The sequence below is a fragment of the Dictyostelium discoideum genome, assembly GCF_000004695.1.
Source record: "Dictyostelium discoideum AX4 chromosome 5 chromosome, whole genome shotgun sequence".
In the NCBI taxonomy this organism is placed as follows: domain Eukaryota; phylum Evosea; class Eumycetozoa; order Dictyosteliales; family Dictyosteliaceae; genus Dictyostelium; species Dictyostelium discoideum.
The window spans coordinates 2,172,602-2,190,414 of record NC_007091.3 but is presented as its reverse complement, the minus strand read 5'-3'; the positions used below and the strand labels follow the sequence as shown (position 1 = coordinate 2,190,414).

Below are 17,813 nucleotides of genomic sequence, written 5' to 3'. Positions count from 1 at the left end.
TTTATTATTTTTAATGATTAAAAAAAAAAAAAAAATTAAAAAATAATTAAAAATAATATTTTTTAAAAATAAATAAATAAATAAATAAATAAAAATAATTTAAATTAAAAAATATATTGCCAATGCTTGATTTTATAATGTATACACTACAATTAAATATATACATTTAAATTAATAATAATAATAATAATATTATTATTATTTTTAAAAATAAAAAAAAAAAAAAAAAAAAAAAAAAAAAACATACAAAATAACACTTCACACACAAGCCCCACACACTAACACAAAATTTAAATAAAATAAAATGGAAATGTAAATTCAAATATGTGCAAATTATCATATTCATCCAAAATTCCATAGGCATGATCAATAAAAAAAAAAAAATAATAAATTTATTTTTTTTTTAAACTTTAAATAATCCTTATAGTGGTGGAATTATAATGTTGATATATGGTGGTGAGTGTGTGAGTGTGTTTTTTATTGAAAATGAAAATTGCTTGAGTGTTATTTATAATATAATATTATTAGTTGTTGTTATTTAATTGTTTTTTTTTTTTTTTTTTTTCTTTCAAACTAAATTTATACACAAAATATATATATTTTTTTTTTTTGTGGTAATTATTAAAAGTACACACTAACTCTTTTAAAATTATTGTGTTAAAAATCATTGTGTTGTGTGAGTGTATATTTTTATGGGGGTTTTATATATAATTTTTACTACTCGTACAATATTTTTTTTTTTTTTTTAATCTACAAAAAAAATGTAAGTTAATTAAAAATTTCAATATACTTCTCATATTAAGTGCCAAAAATAATTTGGAAATTATATTAAATTAAATTAAATTATTATTTATTATTTTTATTTTTATTATTATTTTTTGTATATATATATAATGTGTGGTTATAGAAAATGTTGGTGTGATCTCTCTCTCTCTCTCGTTAAATAAGTGATATTTTTTAAGTTTGAAATTTTTGGTGGGAAAAATGGTAGTATAATATTTCATATGTTTTTTTTTTTTTTTTTTTTTTAAACTATCAAGTATCTCACCTATCTCAATATCAAACACAGCTACCATTTACTTAGAATACATTTCAACAACATTATTTTCTAACCCATAACGTAGTAAATACAACTACCCAAATAAATTTTATATTGCCACTACAAAACTTAAAAAATAAAAATAAAAATAAAAAAAAAAAAAAAACAATTTTTTTCATGTAACGCAACTGTGTTTAGATGGGGGAGTAACATTAATGTTGGAATTTTTTTTTTGTTTTTTTTATAGTTGTTATTTTAAACAATAGTACACTTAATTTAAAAACACTTTTATATCTTTTAAAAATAATCATATTATTTATTAATTTATTTAATTTAAAATTTTTTTTTTTTTTTTTTTTTTTTTTTATAAATATTTTTAATTGGTTGCTGGGATTACCATCATTTTAATCAAGTAAAATAATATATATTTTTTTAAAATTTCAACATTCAATTAGTCGTTATTTACAAAATCTAAAAATAATAAGTAATTTATCTGTTAAAAAAAAAAAATAAAAAAATAAAAACAAATAATTAAATTAAATTTTTACTTTTTATTTGAAAAAAATAATAATTTTTTTTTAACCAACTCTACAATTATTTATTGTTATTAAAGATTAATGTTTTTTTACCAATTTTAGTAAAAATCATTAAATTTTATAATTTTTTAAGCTGTTACTTTTTATTTTTAGATTACTTGTGTGCATGAATGTTTGTGTGTTGGGTGAGTGGGTTTTTTTTTTTTTTTTTTTTTTTTTTTTTTTTTTTTTTTTTTTTCTTTGAGTTAGGAAGAGAGAGAAAGACACTTTCAATTTAATAATAAAAATAATTATTTTTTATTATAATTTTTAATTTTTTAAAATTTTTTTTTAAAATTTATTTATTTAAATACACATTAATTATTACTGAAATTCAATTTAATAATAATTATTTTTTTAATTTTTATTTTCATTTTTTTATTTTTTTATTTTTATTTTTTAATTGAATTTGAGTTTTTTAAATCGATTAGCATTTTTAAAACATTTCCTTTTGAAATTTCATTTGTTTTTAAAGTTTTAGTTGCAAATATTCTTTGATTAATTGAATTTAAAACTAAATGTCTTATACTAGTAATTGAATTATTATTATTATTATTATTATTATTATTATTATTATTATTATTATTATTATTATTATTATTATTATTATTATTATTATTATTATTATTATTATTATTAATTTCATTTTGTGGTGGTGATGTTGGTTGTGATGGTTGATTTATTAAAATTGGAGAAGTTAATTGAAGCAATGATAATAAACTGGAATTTAAATAATTCAAATAATCGGAATCTATATTAATCTCTTTTGAATTTTCATTGAATAGATAATATTCTATTAATGAAAATAAGGCATCTTGATATAACTGGAAGAAATTAAAATTTAATTTTGTCACTGACATCAATAAATAATTGTCACTACATAAAAAGAATTTTACTTTTTTAACAAGTTTGCTTTTTTCTATTAATGTTAACATTTCACCAATTAAATTATTATAATTATTATTATTATTATTATTATTATTATTATTATTATTATTATTATTATTATTATTATTATTATTATTATTATTATTTATATTAAATGATAAAATTAATAATATCCATAAAAAGACTGTTGTATCATTATTATAAAGATTTGAAATTACATTTATAGTTTCAGGATCTATTTCTTCTTTTTCTTTATTTGTTTGTATTTTTAAAAAATTATTTAATAAAAGTTGTGCTATTGCTCTACTTTCGAGATTTTCATTTATATGAATTGAAGGAAATAAAAATAATTCATTATTGTTTTTATTATCATTAATATTTGTTTTAAAGTTTACTCCAAATATTGATTCTTGAAATTTTAAATTAAAATCTTTTAATAAGTTATTAAAACTATTTTTTGATGAAATTTCCCTAATTTTCTATTTAGGGAGAAAATAAAATAAAAAAAAAAAATAAAAAATAAAAAAGTTAGTTTTAAATGACATATTGAGATAAAAAAAAAAAAAAAATAAAATAAAAATAAAAAATATTTCTTACATTTATAACATTTAAAGATAAATTACTATTATTATTAAAAAATGAATTTAAACAAATTAATAATTGATATTCTGTTAAAAGTAAATTATTTAAAAATAATGATAAAATGAATTCTTTAATATTTTCAAATTCTAGTAAATATTTGAATGAAATTTCTTTTTGTAAATTTAATATACAAATTTTATTAAGATTTATTTCTGATGAAATTTGTTTTAGAGAATCATTCCATATCTTATTAATTGGTTCTATTAATTCTTTGTTTTCATTTACTCTTGAAATGATTTTAATTTGAAATTTATCTGCCCATATCCAAACTTTATCAATTATTTCAATAAACCAATCTTCTTCATTTCCTAATTTACATTTAATTAAAATTTTTATAAATTCTTTAATAAATATTGATTCATTCATTCATTCATTGAATTATTTGTTTTCTAAATTTCCAAAATAAAAATAATAAAAAAAAAAAATAAAAAATAATGCAAAAAAAAAAAAAAAAAGTTTTTATAGGAAAAAAAAAAAATGAAAAAAACTTTTTTTTTTTTTTTTTTTTTTTTTTTTTTTTTGTTTTTTATTTTTTAATTCTTTTTCTTATAAATAATAATAATATATAAATAATTAATAAAATGAATAAAAACAAATTAATTTATAATTTAAAAAAGATGGGATTGGATAGGTTTAGAAATAAAACATTTATTGGTGAAGATTTACATTTAAATAGATATTACCAATTTATCGATAGTGAAGGTAAAGTTAGAAGGGATGTAGATTATTTCATTCGTGAACCAAATCCAAGAACAATTCCATCAATTTGGAATAGATGGTTAGCATTTAGAGTTTCTGATCCACCAACTTATGAAGTAAGTTTATTTTTATTATTTTTTTTTCAAAACATATAATAATTTTGTAATCTAATCAAAAAAAAAAATAATTATAATATAATAGGATGTATTAAAAGAAGATGAAAGACAAAGATCAATAAAAGAAAAAGCAAAAATATTTGAAGAAGAGGATTTAAAATTAAGAGTACAAGAAATGGAGTACAAAAAACAACAACAACAAGAAAATTTAGATAATAGGAATATAATACCAAAACAATAAAAATAATAATAATAATAATAATAATAATAATAATAATAATAATAATAATAATAATACTAAAAATAATACTAAAAATACCACCTATATATGTACAGCATCAAAAAAATAAAAATAAAAATAAATATTTAATTAAATTTATTTAATAATTCTAAATGATAAAGAAGTGATTGTGTTTCAATTTTTGATTGATAAATTTTTTGATATAGTTGATGATATTTTAAGAAAATCTCTTTTTGAAGTTTTTTGTTAAAACTATGTTCATTTGATAGATTCGATGAGGAGATCATGTATATTTCATCCTTTAACTGTTGTAATATATCCTTTCTTAATTGATAATTCCATTTATTTTCATTCTTTCTATTTGATAAATTAATATTAAAATTTGAATTTACAACAGATTTACTCTTTAATTTTTCAATGAAAACTTTAATATTTGTTATCATTGTAAATAAACAAACTGAATTTATATGTAATAGTAATTGAGCTGTTGTTGTTGTCGTTGTTGTCGTTGTTGTTGCTGTTTGATGATTGTTATTATTTTTACCAAAATTAAATTGAAAATTAATAAAAGGATCATCACAAGAAGTGAATGTTAATAATTTATCATCATATTCATCATCATCATCGTCATCATCTTCATTCATTGAAACATCATTACTACTAATATCAATTGGGTTGAAATTCTTTGACATTATGAAATCTGAATTTGGAAGTAACTCTTGTAAAATCTCTACCATTCTTGATGTTTTCAATAAAGATAAATCAATACCACTTATTACGAAATCCAATTCAAAAGGGAAATTTATCTTTGATTTCTTTTCTGTTAAGGTTTTTAATATATGTTGTTGCTGTTTTTGATTATGTTTCCCAATATAATCATTTAAATAAAATGAATATAAAAATGTTGAATTTATATTATCATTACCATAACTAATATCATAAACTATATTATTATTATTATTATTGCTATTATTATTGTTATTGTTATTGTTATTATTATTTTTTGATGGTGAGATTTTAGATCTTTCTTTTGGTAATGTAAAACCCCATTCAATGAAAACGTTGATCAAGTTTGGTAAACTATAATCAATGTTTAATGGATCTAAAGATGATTCTAATAATAAAGTTGTTGTTGTTGTTGTTGTTGTTGAATTTGCTTTATTATCAATATCAATACCATATGGATGATTATTATCTGAAAGTGTGAATTTAGTTTTAGTGATTAATGATAAATCTTTACAAGTTAAGAATACAGATACAATTGTATATGGTTTAAATGATTTCTTCAATTCTATCATACAATATAGAGTATTACCACTAATTGATATATCTATCGATTGTATATTAACTACCAATTGATCACTAGTTTCTTTTTCTTCTCTTTGTTTATTTTGTTGTTGTTGTTGTTGTTGTTGTTCTTTATTATTATTATTAATTAATGATTTAAATTCATAATCCCAATTATTTAATTGTGAACCATTAATATTATTTATATTTAATGATTTTGGAGTACCAAATGATTCTAATATCTTTAAAGAATGTTCTAATAAACCTTTTTTCGAAATAAATTGTTTTTCTAAATCTTTATATTCTTGACTTGCTAATTTTGATCTTGTCTCTAATGACTCCATTATAATTTCAAATGCAATTGGTTTCTTTGTTTCTTTAATATCAACACTACAAACACCACCAACACCACCAATAGTATTTAAAGAAGTAGAGGTAGGAGGATCTTCAATTTTTATACGTCTATTAAATGAAATAAAATTTAAAGGTATCATTGATAAAACGATTTTCTTATCTGTTTTATCATCTTTCATATGACGAATTAATAATTGATCGAACCCATATGATAAGAAATCATGTATCCACATCTCTGAAACATTGGTTGATTCATTTAATAATTCTTTTGTTGCCATTGAATAAACTTGTACTAATTTATCCTCTTTTTGATAATTTACAACCAAACAACCTTGTGACCATTTAAATATTTCAATATCTTCTTTAGTTTTATTTTTAGTATCAATATTATTATCAAAATTATTATCAAAAATTAACAACGATGGTAATGATGTGAAATAAATATTTAAAGGTTTCTTTGGTAATTCAATTTCCCAAATTGGTTTATAACTATCGGTATTATCATTATCATTATCTCTAAATATTAAAATGGATTTCTCTAATTGAATTGTATATGAATTGGTTGAATCATTAATTGATTTAAGTATATGAAATTCACCTTGACGATTAATTTCTTTATTTGAATATAAATTATTTAAAATTATATTCAATGATAAACTTTTAATCTTATTTATATTCTTTTTTAATTCTGGACTTGTACTTTTAATTGATGGTTGATTTAATATTGTCTTATTAAAAATTGATGTTGGTTCATGTGAATATGTTATTACATATGGTATTTCATATTGTTGATTAATAGTTTCATCTAAAAATAAATTATTATTATTATTATTATTATTATTATTATTATTATTATTATTTAAATTTATATTTGTTGATAATGTTGCGAAAGATACTGGTTTTGAATCTGGTATTGATTGATGTTCAAATGATATCCATTTATATACTAGTTGTTGTTGTTGTTGTTGCTGCTGTTGTGGTTCATAATCATTAAAATTATATGATTCTTTATCAATACTTTGAACATAAAATATATTATTATTACTATTATGAATGATAATATTTGGACCATCTAATATTTTATATGTGAGTTTAGTTGTTGTTGTTGCTGTTGATGATGATGATGATGATGGTATATTGAATCTATGTATAATATTAAATTTATAATTTGAATCTAAATAACCGAAAATATATTTTAGTGTGGTTGGTATTAAAGATTCAACTTGTATTAATAGATATATAAAATATTGATTTTGAATTGTATCATCAATGATTGAGCATGATGATATATATTGAAATTTATCAGTCTCTCCCTTGAAATCAATTGAATTTGATAATATTTTATGATCTACCCCTTTTTCAAACCCAACAATTTCAAAATAACCTTTTTTATTAACACTTTTTGAAAAACTATTATTTTCAATTTGGGGTTGTTGTTGTTGATGTGGTTTCTTTAATTTTATTAATGTTATCTTTATATCTATTTCATTTTCATTCTTTGATTTATCTGAACCAATCCTTATTAATTTTTTTTGAAATGTTAAATATTGAGCTTGTTGAATTATCTTATTATTGCTATTCCCTTTGTTCATTATTTTTAAAAAAAAAAAAAAAAAAAATGAATATAAAAAAAAAAAAATTTAATTTAAAAGGGAACTGAAAAAAAAAGTGAATAAAAAAAAAAAAAAAAATTAAAAATAATTAAAAAAAAGATAATTCCAATAAATGAATAAAAGTTGTTTTTGGAATCTTGATGTTTTTTTTAAATATTTTGTTTTTATTTAGTATTTACTATTTTTTTTTTTTTTTTTTTTTTTTTTTTTTTTTTTTTTTTTTTTTTTTTATATTATCTCCTTTCTAATTCTATTTTTTTTTTTTTTATACAAATTAGATCCAAAGTGGTATATTATTAAAATTATATGGATTAAAAATATAATTTTTTATTTTATTTATATTTTTATATTTTTATATATTTTTTAATATATTTTTTTTTTTTTTTTTATTATTAATTTAAATAAAAGTAAAATCTGTTGGTGTATTCATTGTTTTGGTTATTTTCATGTTCAATTTGATCCATATCGAATTGATGAATATCATTTTTTAAGTTGGATTGTTGGTAATGATGTTGTTGATTTTGGAATTGTTGTTGATGAGGTTGTTGAGTTTGTTGTTGTTGTTGTAGTTGTTGTTGTTGTTGTTGTTGTTGTTGAGGTTGATGTTGTTGAGGTTGTTGGGGTTGTTGTTGTTGTTGATGTAATTGATGATGATGATGATGATGATTTTGTTGTTGTTGTTGTTGTTGTTGATGGTTTATGAATTGTTCATGGAGTTGATATATTTGGTCGGTTGTGAGGAATGATAATGGATTTGAGGTAAAATCTGGAACACCAGTATTAAAATTTGATGTATTTATTGAAGATAATTCTGATTGAGATGGTTCAATTGTTGGAGTAAACAAAGACACTAAAGTATTGACAGATGTTGGTGAAGTAGAGGCAGATATATGTGAATTACTTGATCTTGGTGTTGAAGAAGTTGATGAAGTTGGAGATGATGATGAAGAACTTTTTGTAAATTTAAATGTATCAAATATATTATTATTATTTAAATAAAAATTTTCAATACCATTATCAAAATTATTACTACTATTATTATTATTAATATTATTATTATTATTATTATTATTATTATTATTATTATTATTATTATTATTATTATTATTATTATTATTATTATTATTATTATTATTATTGTTATTGTTATTATTATTATTAATATTATTGTTATTATTATTATTATTATTAATATTATTATTGTTGTTATTGTTATTATTATTTTTATTGTTTGAAGTGGTTGTGGTAGTGGTTGTTGTGGTTGTAGTTTTTGAAGTGGTGACTTTTCCATTGATATATGGACAATTGTTTTTAGCAAATGTATAACCATATTCGGCAATCCATTGATATCTGTATTCAACAGAATTTATCTTTTTACCATCCTCAGAATCGCTACTATCTCTTGGACATTTGGTTTTACGGATTAGACCTAATGGACTTAGAACATTGGTAATATCATAAACTCTTTTGATTTTACTTGTATTTCTTTGTTCATTTAAAAAATTATTATCTTTTGGTTTTGTATTATTAAAATATGTAATAAGATCTCTCATTGTTATAGACTATAATTTAAAATATAAAATATATAATACTAATTAGTAAAATTGAAAAAAATAATTAAATATTATAGTAATTCAATGACACTTACATTACCAATGTTTCTAAATAAAAAGTGAACAAAAAAGTCACTCATTTTCTTTGCAACCAATGCTGTTTCATCTTCAGAGATTTCTTTAGATTTACAGCAATCACAAGCGTATAAACCTCTGATATTTGAATGATATATTTTATGGAGAAATGTTAAATTCATATTACTATTTATGCCATGCCAAATCCATTTGTTCATTGAGGGTATTTGACATGGCTTCTTTCTTTCATTATCAGAATCACCATCTTTATTTGATTCCTTTTCTCTCTCTTTTCTTTCTCTCTCTCTTTCTTTTTCAGCAAGACCAAGAATTTTCAATATTTCCAAGACAGAAGACATTTTTACTTCATTTACATCAAGATGATTAGCCAATTCATGACTATCAAACTCAAATGGTTCCATACCTTGATAATAATAAAAAATTCCCCTCCCTTTTAAATAATTTGAAAATTTATCCGTAATAAATGATAATTTAAGATTATCTTTTACCTTTAATTTTTTAATTGGTTGAGTTTTTTTAATAATTTCATCTTGACTATTATCATTTTCAAAATTTGAGCTATCACTATTTGATGTTGTAGTTGTGGTTGTAGTAGTAGTAGTTGTAGTTGTGGGGTTTGTGTTATTTGTATCGGGTGTAGTTATCATAATTGTTGGTGTTTCAATTGTTGATGATGATGATGTATTTATAATAGATAATCCAATATCTCTTAATTTTTTATAATTTTTTGATGTTTTTTTTCTTTTGGTGTTATCTTTTTTATTTAATTTATTAAGTTCAGTTTCACCAACCTTTAAAGTTTTTGCTTTAACTTTTGAAACCTTTTTAGAAATTGGTATCTTTGGTGAACTTGGATTATGAACGGGAGGAGAGAGTGAAACATTAGAGGAATCAGATCTATTAGGTGACATGTCGGATAAATATGAACTTAAAGATTCAACAGAGTTTGAAAAACTATTTTGAGAACCATAAAGATTAAAATCTTGTCCATTTTCATTTTTTTGTTGTTGTTGTTGTTGTTGTTGTTGTTGTTGTTGTTGTTGTTGTTGTTGTTGTTGTTGTTGTTGTTGTTGTTGTTGTTGTTGTTGTTGTTGTTGTTGTTGTGGATGTTGGTGATGTTGTAGCGCAGGTGGAATAAGATTTTGGAATTCAATTTGAGGGAAATTTAAAGGTGTAGAAATTAATTGTAAACTATCAAAACTTTTTGCCATTGGTATATTTGAGTTATTATTATTATTATTATTATTATTATTATTTATATTATTGTTTATAAATAAAAAATCATTATAACTAACACTTTTATTTATATTACTATTACAATTATTATTATTATTATTACAATTATTATTATTATTATTAATATTATTATTATTATTATTATTATTATTATTATTATTATTATTATTATTATTATTATTATTATTATATATTTGAGGATTTAGGTTATGTGAATTTGGAAAATTATTTGGATATATTTTATTATTTTTGTTATTGTCTTGGTTATTAATATTACTTTGGTTAAAATGAATTTTATTATTTGTATTATCCATTTTTTTTTTTTTTTTTTTTTTTTTTTTTTTATTTAAGAAAAAAAAAAAAAAAAATTTAATAATAAAAAAATATTGATTTAGATTTAAAAAAACAAATTTGGTATGTGAAAAAAAAAAACAATACAAATGTATTTAAAACAAAATTATTATTATTATTTACTATGATTTAAAAAATTATTGTTGAATAGAAAAAAAAAAAAAAAAGTGAAAAAGTGAAAAAAATCAAAAATGTTTTTGAAAATCAAACTAAAATTATGATTAAAAAAAATATATGGGTGATTGGCAAACCAAAAATGTTATTTCGAATTATGATGTATAATATATTTCTTTATTTAACTAAAAAAATATAAAATAAAAAAAAAAAAAAAAATATATATATGGCTTTTTTTTTTTTTTTTTTTTTTTTTATTTTTTTATTTTCCCATAAGCTTGTTGTTAAAAAAAAAGAAAAAAAAAAATAATTATTTATAGTAAAAATTAGAATTTTTTAAAAAAGAAAAAAAAAAAGAAAAAAAAAAAAAAAAAAAAGAAAAAAAAAAAAAAAAGTGTAGCATTTTGCTGAAAGTTTTGCTAATTTGCACGAAAAATGAATAAACTCAGTTGTGTGATTTGGCAATATTGCACCCTTCCCTACACCCAATGGAAAAAAAAAAAAAAAATTCAGATATTTTTTTCACACAGATTAGTACCATATTTTAATTTTTTTGATTTTTTTTTTTTTTTTTAAAATTTTTTTTATTTTTTTTATAATTAAATTATCCATCTACATTTTTACAAAAAAAATAAAAAATAATTAAAAAAATAATTAAAAATACAAAACTCAATTCTCTATCATTATTAAAATAAAATTTAATTATTAAAAAATTATTTATAATAAAAAAATCAATATACATTTTTCAATTCTAAAAAAAATAAAAAAATAATGTTTATTTTAAAAATTAGTAATATTAGTTAAATTTAACTTCTTAATTTTTTTTTTTTTTTTTTTTTTATATTTATTATTGTTTTTTTTTTTAAAAAATTAAAACACTTTATAGTTATAACAATTTCCTAAAATATCAAAAAAAGGTAAAAATCTTTTTTTTAATTTTTAAAAAAAAAACCTTTGATTGGATAAAAAAAATTTTTCATTTTTTCACTCGCAATGTTTGATTGGAGTTAACAATTTATAATTTCAGTGTGAAGATTCACACCACAGAGAAAAAACTTTGGTCTCACACCAACACAGCAACGAAAAAGATTTTTCTTTTTTTTTTTTTACAATCAATCTCATATTAAAAAAAAAAAAAAAAAAATTTTAAAAATCATCTTTGGAAACAAAACAAAACACAAAAAACAGACACTAAAAATTTCCTCTCAATCAAGTTCAATTTTATTTTTTCCTTTATTTCCAAAAAAAATTTATTACATGTCGTTATAATTTAAAATAAAAATTAAAATTTTAAAAATTTTAATATTTAAAAATAAAAAAAAAAAAAAAAAAAGAACCAATACTAAATAATTGAACTTATATTAAAAAATGAATTTTTTTTTTTTTTTTTTTTGAAATTAAAGAAAAAATTAAAAAAATTAAAAAAAACTATCTAAAAAAGTGGCTTTTCCACTCAAAAAACTCATTATTGTTAATAGGATTTTTTTTTTTTTTTTTTTTTTTTTTTTAAATAAAAAAAAAAAATTATTTTCTTTTTAGTTATTCAAAAGAAATAAAAAAAGAATCAAATAATAGGTAATCAAATTAAAATAATAATTAATATAAAATTTTAACAATTTTATTTTAAATCCAGTTTTAATTTATTAATTAGATTTTCCAAGGATTCCTATTAAAATTTAATGTATATATATATATATATTTTTTATCTAATAAATAAAATAATTGGATAAAATCACACACAAGATTATTTTAATAAATCAATTATGAAAATACGAAAAAAGAAAAAAATAAAAAATTCGTATTCCATTTTTCAAATTTTTTTTTTTTTTCATTTTAGATTTAAATTTTTTTTTCATTTTTTTTTTTTTTTTTCATTTTTTTTTATTTTCAAATATTGACCAACTCAATAGCATAAAACAATGTTATGAATATTTTTGAATTATGTTAATTTGGCAAATTAAATATTTTTTTTTTGGAAATACTATTTTTTAATTAAAATAACCTATCACCCCCATCCAATTTAATGGTGTTTTATTTTTTTAATAGTTTATTTTAATTTAGGTTGATGATCTTCTATATCCGCTGTGACAAAGTAAAAACTTTTGGGTGCTTTAAGATTAATCTTAAAAATTCAGAATTTTTTTTATTTTTCTTTTCCTCTTATTATCCCTCATCAAATAAATCCAAAATGATTAGTGCTCCGCATGTTCCAATTCAAGAATCTAATGAAATGGAGGCCTCCTGTGTAAAAAAATTAAATGTAAATATTGTTAATTTAAAAAATATTTTTTTAAATGAATAAAATCACACATAACCAAAACTTTATAAATAAAAAAAATAAAAAATAAATAATCAAATAATCAAATAATCAAATCAAAACAAAATATTTTTGTTTTTCTTTTTTTTAGTTTTAAATTTTTTTTTTTTTTTTTTTAAAAAAAAACAAAAAGCTGGAAAATCAAATTTCATGACACAATATTATTATTACTATTATTATTATTATTATTATTATTATTATTATTATTATTATTATTATTATTATTATTATTATTATTATTATTATTATTATTATTATTATTATTATTATTATTATTATTATTATTATTATTATTATTATTATTATTATTATAATTTCCCTTTCAAGAAATATTTTCTTAATCAAATGTGGAATATAATTGAAAAAAAAATAGATGAAATAAAAATAAATCGATCTGATGAATTAAGTCTTTCCTAATCCAAATAAATAATTTTAACCCCAAATATTGATCCCAAAAAAAAATAAAATAAAATAAAAAAATAAAAATAGAGGGGATCAGGGTTGTTTTAAATTTGTAAGAAACCGATTTTGTATAATTGGAAAGATAAAAAAAAAAAAAAAATGAAAAATGAAAAATGAAAAATTGAAATTAAAAAAAAAAAATTTAAAAAAAAAATAAAATTTTTGAAAAATGAAAAAAAAAAAAAAAAGTGAGTTTTTTTTTTTTTTTTTTTTTTTATTTTTAAAAGTTGAGTATGTTCAAAGAATTATATGCATATTAAATAAATATATTTATTAAAAAAAAAAAAATTGATCAAAAAAAAATTAAAGAATAAAAAAAAAAAAAAACAAATAAAAGAACAGAATTTAACATGAATTTAAATGTTTATGAAGGCACAAAGGCAGTTAGAAAGGTTAAAAGTTTAGAAGATGAATCATCACAAGGCACAAATTTAGGTGTACTTCCATTTGGTGTTTCAGTTTTATTATCAAAGAATCATGTCGAATTTGTTGTAACACTCGAAGCTAAAAAATCGTAAATATATCAATTACTTTAAATTGTAAAAAAAAAAAAAAAAAAAAAAAAAAAAAAAAAAATTTACTTATATCATTTTTTTTTTTTTAAAATAATTAAAATAAAAAGTACAAATGAACCAGTGTGGCTAGGATTCTATTTTTCAAGTTCATTTTTAAAATTTCAAAAGTAATTAACATACACATATAAATATTATAGTGTACCTTTTTTCTTTTCATACTAATAATTTATCAAATTTTTTTTTTTTTCTCATAGAATATTTAAAAAATCAAGTGGCTCATTAATAGATATTGGATATGAAAATATTTCTTCAATTATTCATGTAGGGTTTATTTTATTTTTTATTTTTTTATTTTTTTTCAAATTAATTTGCACCACCACACCACCACCACCACCACCACTATTATTAACAATATTATTCATGTATATATGTATATATAGAAAAATTTAGTTACAAAATTTGAAGATCCATATACTTGTCCATTATATATAACAGGTACAAATGATACAAGAGCATACTGGACAATATTTACAAATAATCAAGTTGTTGGTCATATTCCATTACATAGATCAGATTCGTTTCATTCCCTTCAATCATATCCAGTTTTATATTTAGAGAATGATATTCAAATTGTTTTAGGTACTGATTTAGATAGAAATCAATTATTCCCTTCTTATTCAAAAGTTGATACATTATATAGTAGTACTTTACATAATATAAATTCGACTTTCTCTCAAAATAAATGGTCTGCAACTGTTATACCATTAATTAAAGAGAGCTCTTCCTCCTCCTCTTCCTCCTCAACGACTACTACTACTACTAGTACTAGTACTACTACTTCTAATACAAATGAGACAGTATCAGCTTCAAATGATTCCACTATTTCACCATCAGTATCAAATGATTCAATTTCATCAGCAACATCGACATCAAAGTTTGATTTATATGCAAAGCAATTATTATCAAAGAATCAATTTGATTTAGAAAAGTTATCTAGATGGTTCATTAAAAAGTTTAATTCAACATCACCATTGACATTTGCATATGGTGTTTCAATGTATAGAAAATCAAATTCAAAGACAATGGATCTTTTAACTTTGAAAACACTTCAAACTGGTAAAACCTATATCGTCAATTTATTACACACTTTTAGATTAATTCCAAGTTTAGATTATTTTAAAGATTCTGATGTTCAAAAGAATTTCGAAAATGATAATCTTCCACAATATACTCAAAAGTTTTTAGATTTAGAAAAAGATTGTCAAGTAAGTAAAAAAAAAAATAAAAAAAAATACAAAAAATTTAGAAAAAAAAAATTATAAAAATACTAACAATCTATTTATTATAATTATTAGACAATTAAAGTTTTATTCCCAACATCATCAATTTCAATTTATAATCCATTTTTTGATAAATATATAAAGAAGACATATAAATTCTATCAACCTTTGACATTAGAGTCATCTTTTTTTTCTTCAAATCAAAGTTTAACTGGTTCATCAGGTTCTATTAATAATACAAGTGTAATTCAAAAACAACAACAACAGCAACAACAACAACAACAACAACATACAACTATTGTTGACCCAATATCAGTTACATCTACATCATCTTTACCATCACCTTCAAGTGGTGGTAGTTCAACATCATCAGCACCTTTTGTATCTATATCGACAACCGAATCACAATCAAATGAAAATATTTTAGATAAACTTAAAAGTTTGGATAAAAAGAGATCGCATAATAATAATAATAATAATAATAATAATAATAATAATAATAATAATAATAATAATAATAATAATAATAATAATAATAATAATAATAATAATAATATATATCAAACAAACAGTGCCAGTAATATTAATAATAATAATAATAATAATAATAATAATAATAATCAACAAACTGAAAATGAAAATTCTATTGATACTGATAAATTAGCATCAATCGTTGCAAAGTTAATAAAAGAAAAAGGCTATATATAAAATAATAATAATAATAAATAAAAATTTTGTCTTAATTTTTTGGCCAAAAAAAAAAACAAAAATAAACCTTTAAAAGCAAAAGGGGACTTTTTTTTTTTTTTTTTTTTTTTAACCCATAGCATTGATTTTATTAAACCATTTAAAAAAAATTTTTAATTTTATTAAAATTTTTTATTCCATTAAAAAATTTTTTTATTTAATTAATTTAATTTTAAAATGGGTTTTTTAATTTTAATTTTAATTTTTCAATTTAAATTTAAATTTTTAATTTTTTTATTTTTAAAATTTTTAATTTTTTTGGAACGGGGGGGCTACTTTTTTTGAATTAAAAAATTAAAACCCCTTTTAATCTTGTTAAAAATCTGTTTTTAAACCCAAAAACTTAAAAATGTCCCACCCCCTTTTTTAAATTTGGAGTTAAAAGTGGTTTTTTTTGCCCCCCCAAAATTTTTACCCTTTTTGGTTTGGTTAAAAAAAAAAAAAAAAAAAAATTCCCCTTTAAAAAAAAAAAAATTAAAAAATTATTTAAAAAAAAAAAAAATAAAAAAATAAAAAAAAAAAAATAAAATAAAATAAAAATAAGTGTTATATATTTTATTTTTATTTTTTTTATTTATTTTTATTTTTTTAAGTTATAATAATTTTTTTTGTGAAAAAAAAAAAAAAAAAAAAATATATATATAGAAATAATAATAAAAAAAAAAAAAAAAAATAATAATAATAAAAATAAAAAATTAATTTATGTGGTAGAGAAACTCTTAAATAAAAACAAGAGCATATCATTTTTTTATTTTTTTTTTTTTTTAAAAAAAGATATATTTAATTATCATTCTTTTTTATGAATTTATTTTGCGAAACAAATAATTTTACAAATTAATATTTTCATTTGTTTTTTTTTTTTTCAAGTTGGTCTATTTTTATTTTTTTCTTCAAAAAAAAAAAAAAAATAAAAAAATAAAAAAAAAAAAAAAAAATTAACTAAACAATTTATTTAAATTAATATAAAGAATAATCAAATAAAAAAAAATCCTAGGTAACTTTTTAATTAATAATATATATATATATATATAATAATGTATTAGACTCAAATTTAAGAAAACAAAGTGTTTTTTTTTTTTTTTTTTTTTTGTTTTTTTTCATTTTTTTGTTTTATTTAATTTTATTTTATTTTATTCAATTTTATTTTATTTTATTTTATTTTATTTTATTTTATTTTATTTTATTTTATTTTATTTTATCTTTAATAATAATAATAATAATAATAATAATAATAATAATAATAAAAATAATAATAATAATAATAATAATAAAAATAATAATAATTAAAAAATAAAAATAACGATCAATTAGTAATGATTATCAAACTTTTTAAATTTCAATAAAATAAAACATTAATTTCAAAGGGAAAAAAATAATTGTTAAAAAATATTAAGTTCAATAACGATTTTATTTATTTATTTTATTTTGTATTGTAATAATTTTTAAAAATAAATATTAAATGGAAATATCCTATATAATTTTTTTTTTTATTTAAAAAAAAAAAAAAAACAATGTTAATGTGGATAAAAAATTAAGGTTAAAACAAATTTAAATAATAAATTATTTTTTCGATCGACATTTTCAGCTCTAAAGAAATTAAAAGTAATTAAGGGAAAAAAAAAAATTAAAAAAAAAAAAAAAAAAAAAAAAAACAAAAATCAGATCTTAAAGATTAAGCAACCACTCTC

The 17,813-nt window shown here is 18.4% G+C and overlaps 5 protein-coding genes across 5 annotated transcripts; 2 read left to right on the top strand and 3 right to left on the bottom strand.

The window, feature by feature from the left end:
* Positions 1-2,006: 2,006 nt before the first annotated feature.
* On the bottom strand, positions 2,007-3,510 carry DDB_G0288973 (hypothetical protein; the record flags this gene model as incomplete). Its single annotated transcript, XM_631371.1, has 2 exons — positions 2,007-2,981; positions 3,100-3,510. 2 exons carry the CDS (start codon positions 3,508-3,510, stop codon positions 2,007-2,009), a joined length of 1,386 nt encoding a protein of 461 aa, XP_636463.1.
* A 68-nt stretch (positions 3,511-3,578) lies between these two features.
* DDB_G0288971 (hypothetical protein) lies at positions 3,579-4,200 on the top strand (the record flags this gene model as incomplete). Its single annotated transcript, XM_631370.1, has 3 exons — positions 3,579-3,665; positions 3,762-3,959; positions 4,045-4,200. 3 exons carry the CDS (start codon positions 3,579-3,581, stop codon positions 4,198-4,200), a joined length of 441 nt encoding a protein of 146 aa, XP_636462.1.
* Positions 4,201-4,325: 125 nt separating this feature from the next.
* Positions 4,326-7,433, bottom strand: DDB_G0288969 (hypothetical protein; the record flags this gene model as incomplete). Its single annotated transcript, XM_631369.1, has 1 exon — positions 4,326-7,433. The coding sequence occupies one exon, from the start codon at positions 7,431-7,433 to the stop codon at positions 4,326-4,328; it is 3,108 nt and encodes a 1,035-aa protein (XP_636461.1).
* Positions 7,434-7,846: 413 nt separating this feature from the next.
* Positions 7,847-10,653, bottom strand: DDB_G0288967 (hypothetical protein; the record flags this gene model as incomplete). Its single annotated transcript, XM_631368.1, has 2 exons — positions 7,847-9,016; positions 9,103-10,653. The coding sequence occupies 2 exons, from the start codon at positions 10,651-10,653 to the stop codon at positions 7,847-7,849; spliced, it is 2,721 nt and encodes a 906-aa protein (XP_636460.1).
* Positions 10,654-13,933: 3,280 nt separating this feature from the next.
* DDB_G0288965 (hypothetical protein) lies at positions 13,934-16,086 on the top strand (the record flags this gene model as incomplete). Its single annotated transcript, XM_631367.1, has 5 exons — positions 13,934-14,097; positions 14,206-14,265; positions 14,353-14,528; positions 14,564-15,363; positions 15,454-16,086. The coding sequence occupies 5 exons, from the start codon at positions 13,934-13,936 to the stop codon at positions 16,084-16,086; spliced, it is 1,833 nt and encodes a 610-aa protein (XP_636459.1).
* Between the last annotated feature and the right edge of the window lie 1,727 nt (positions 16,087-17,813).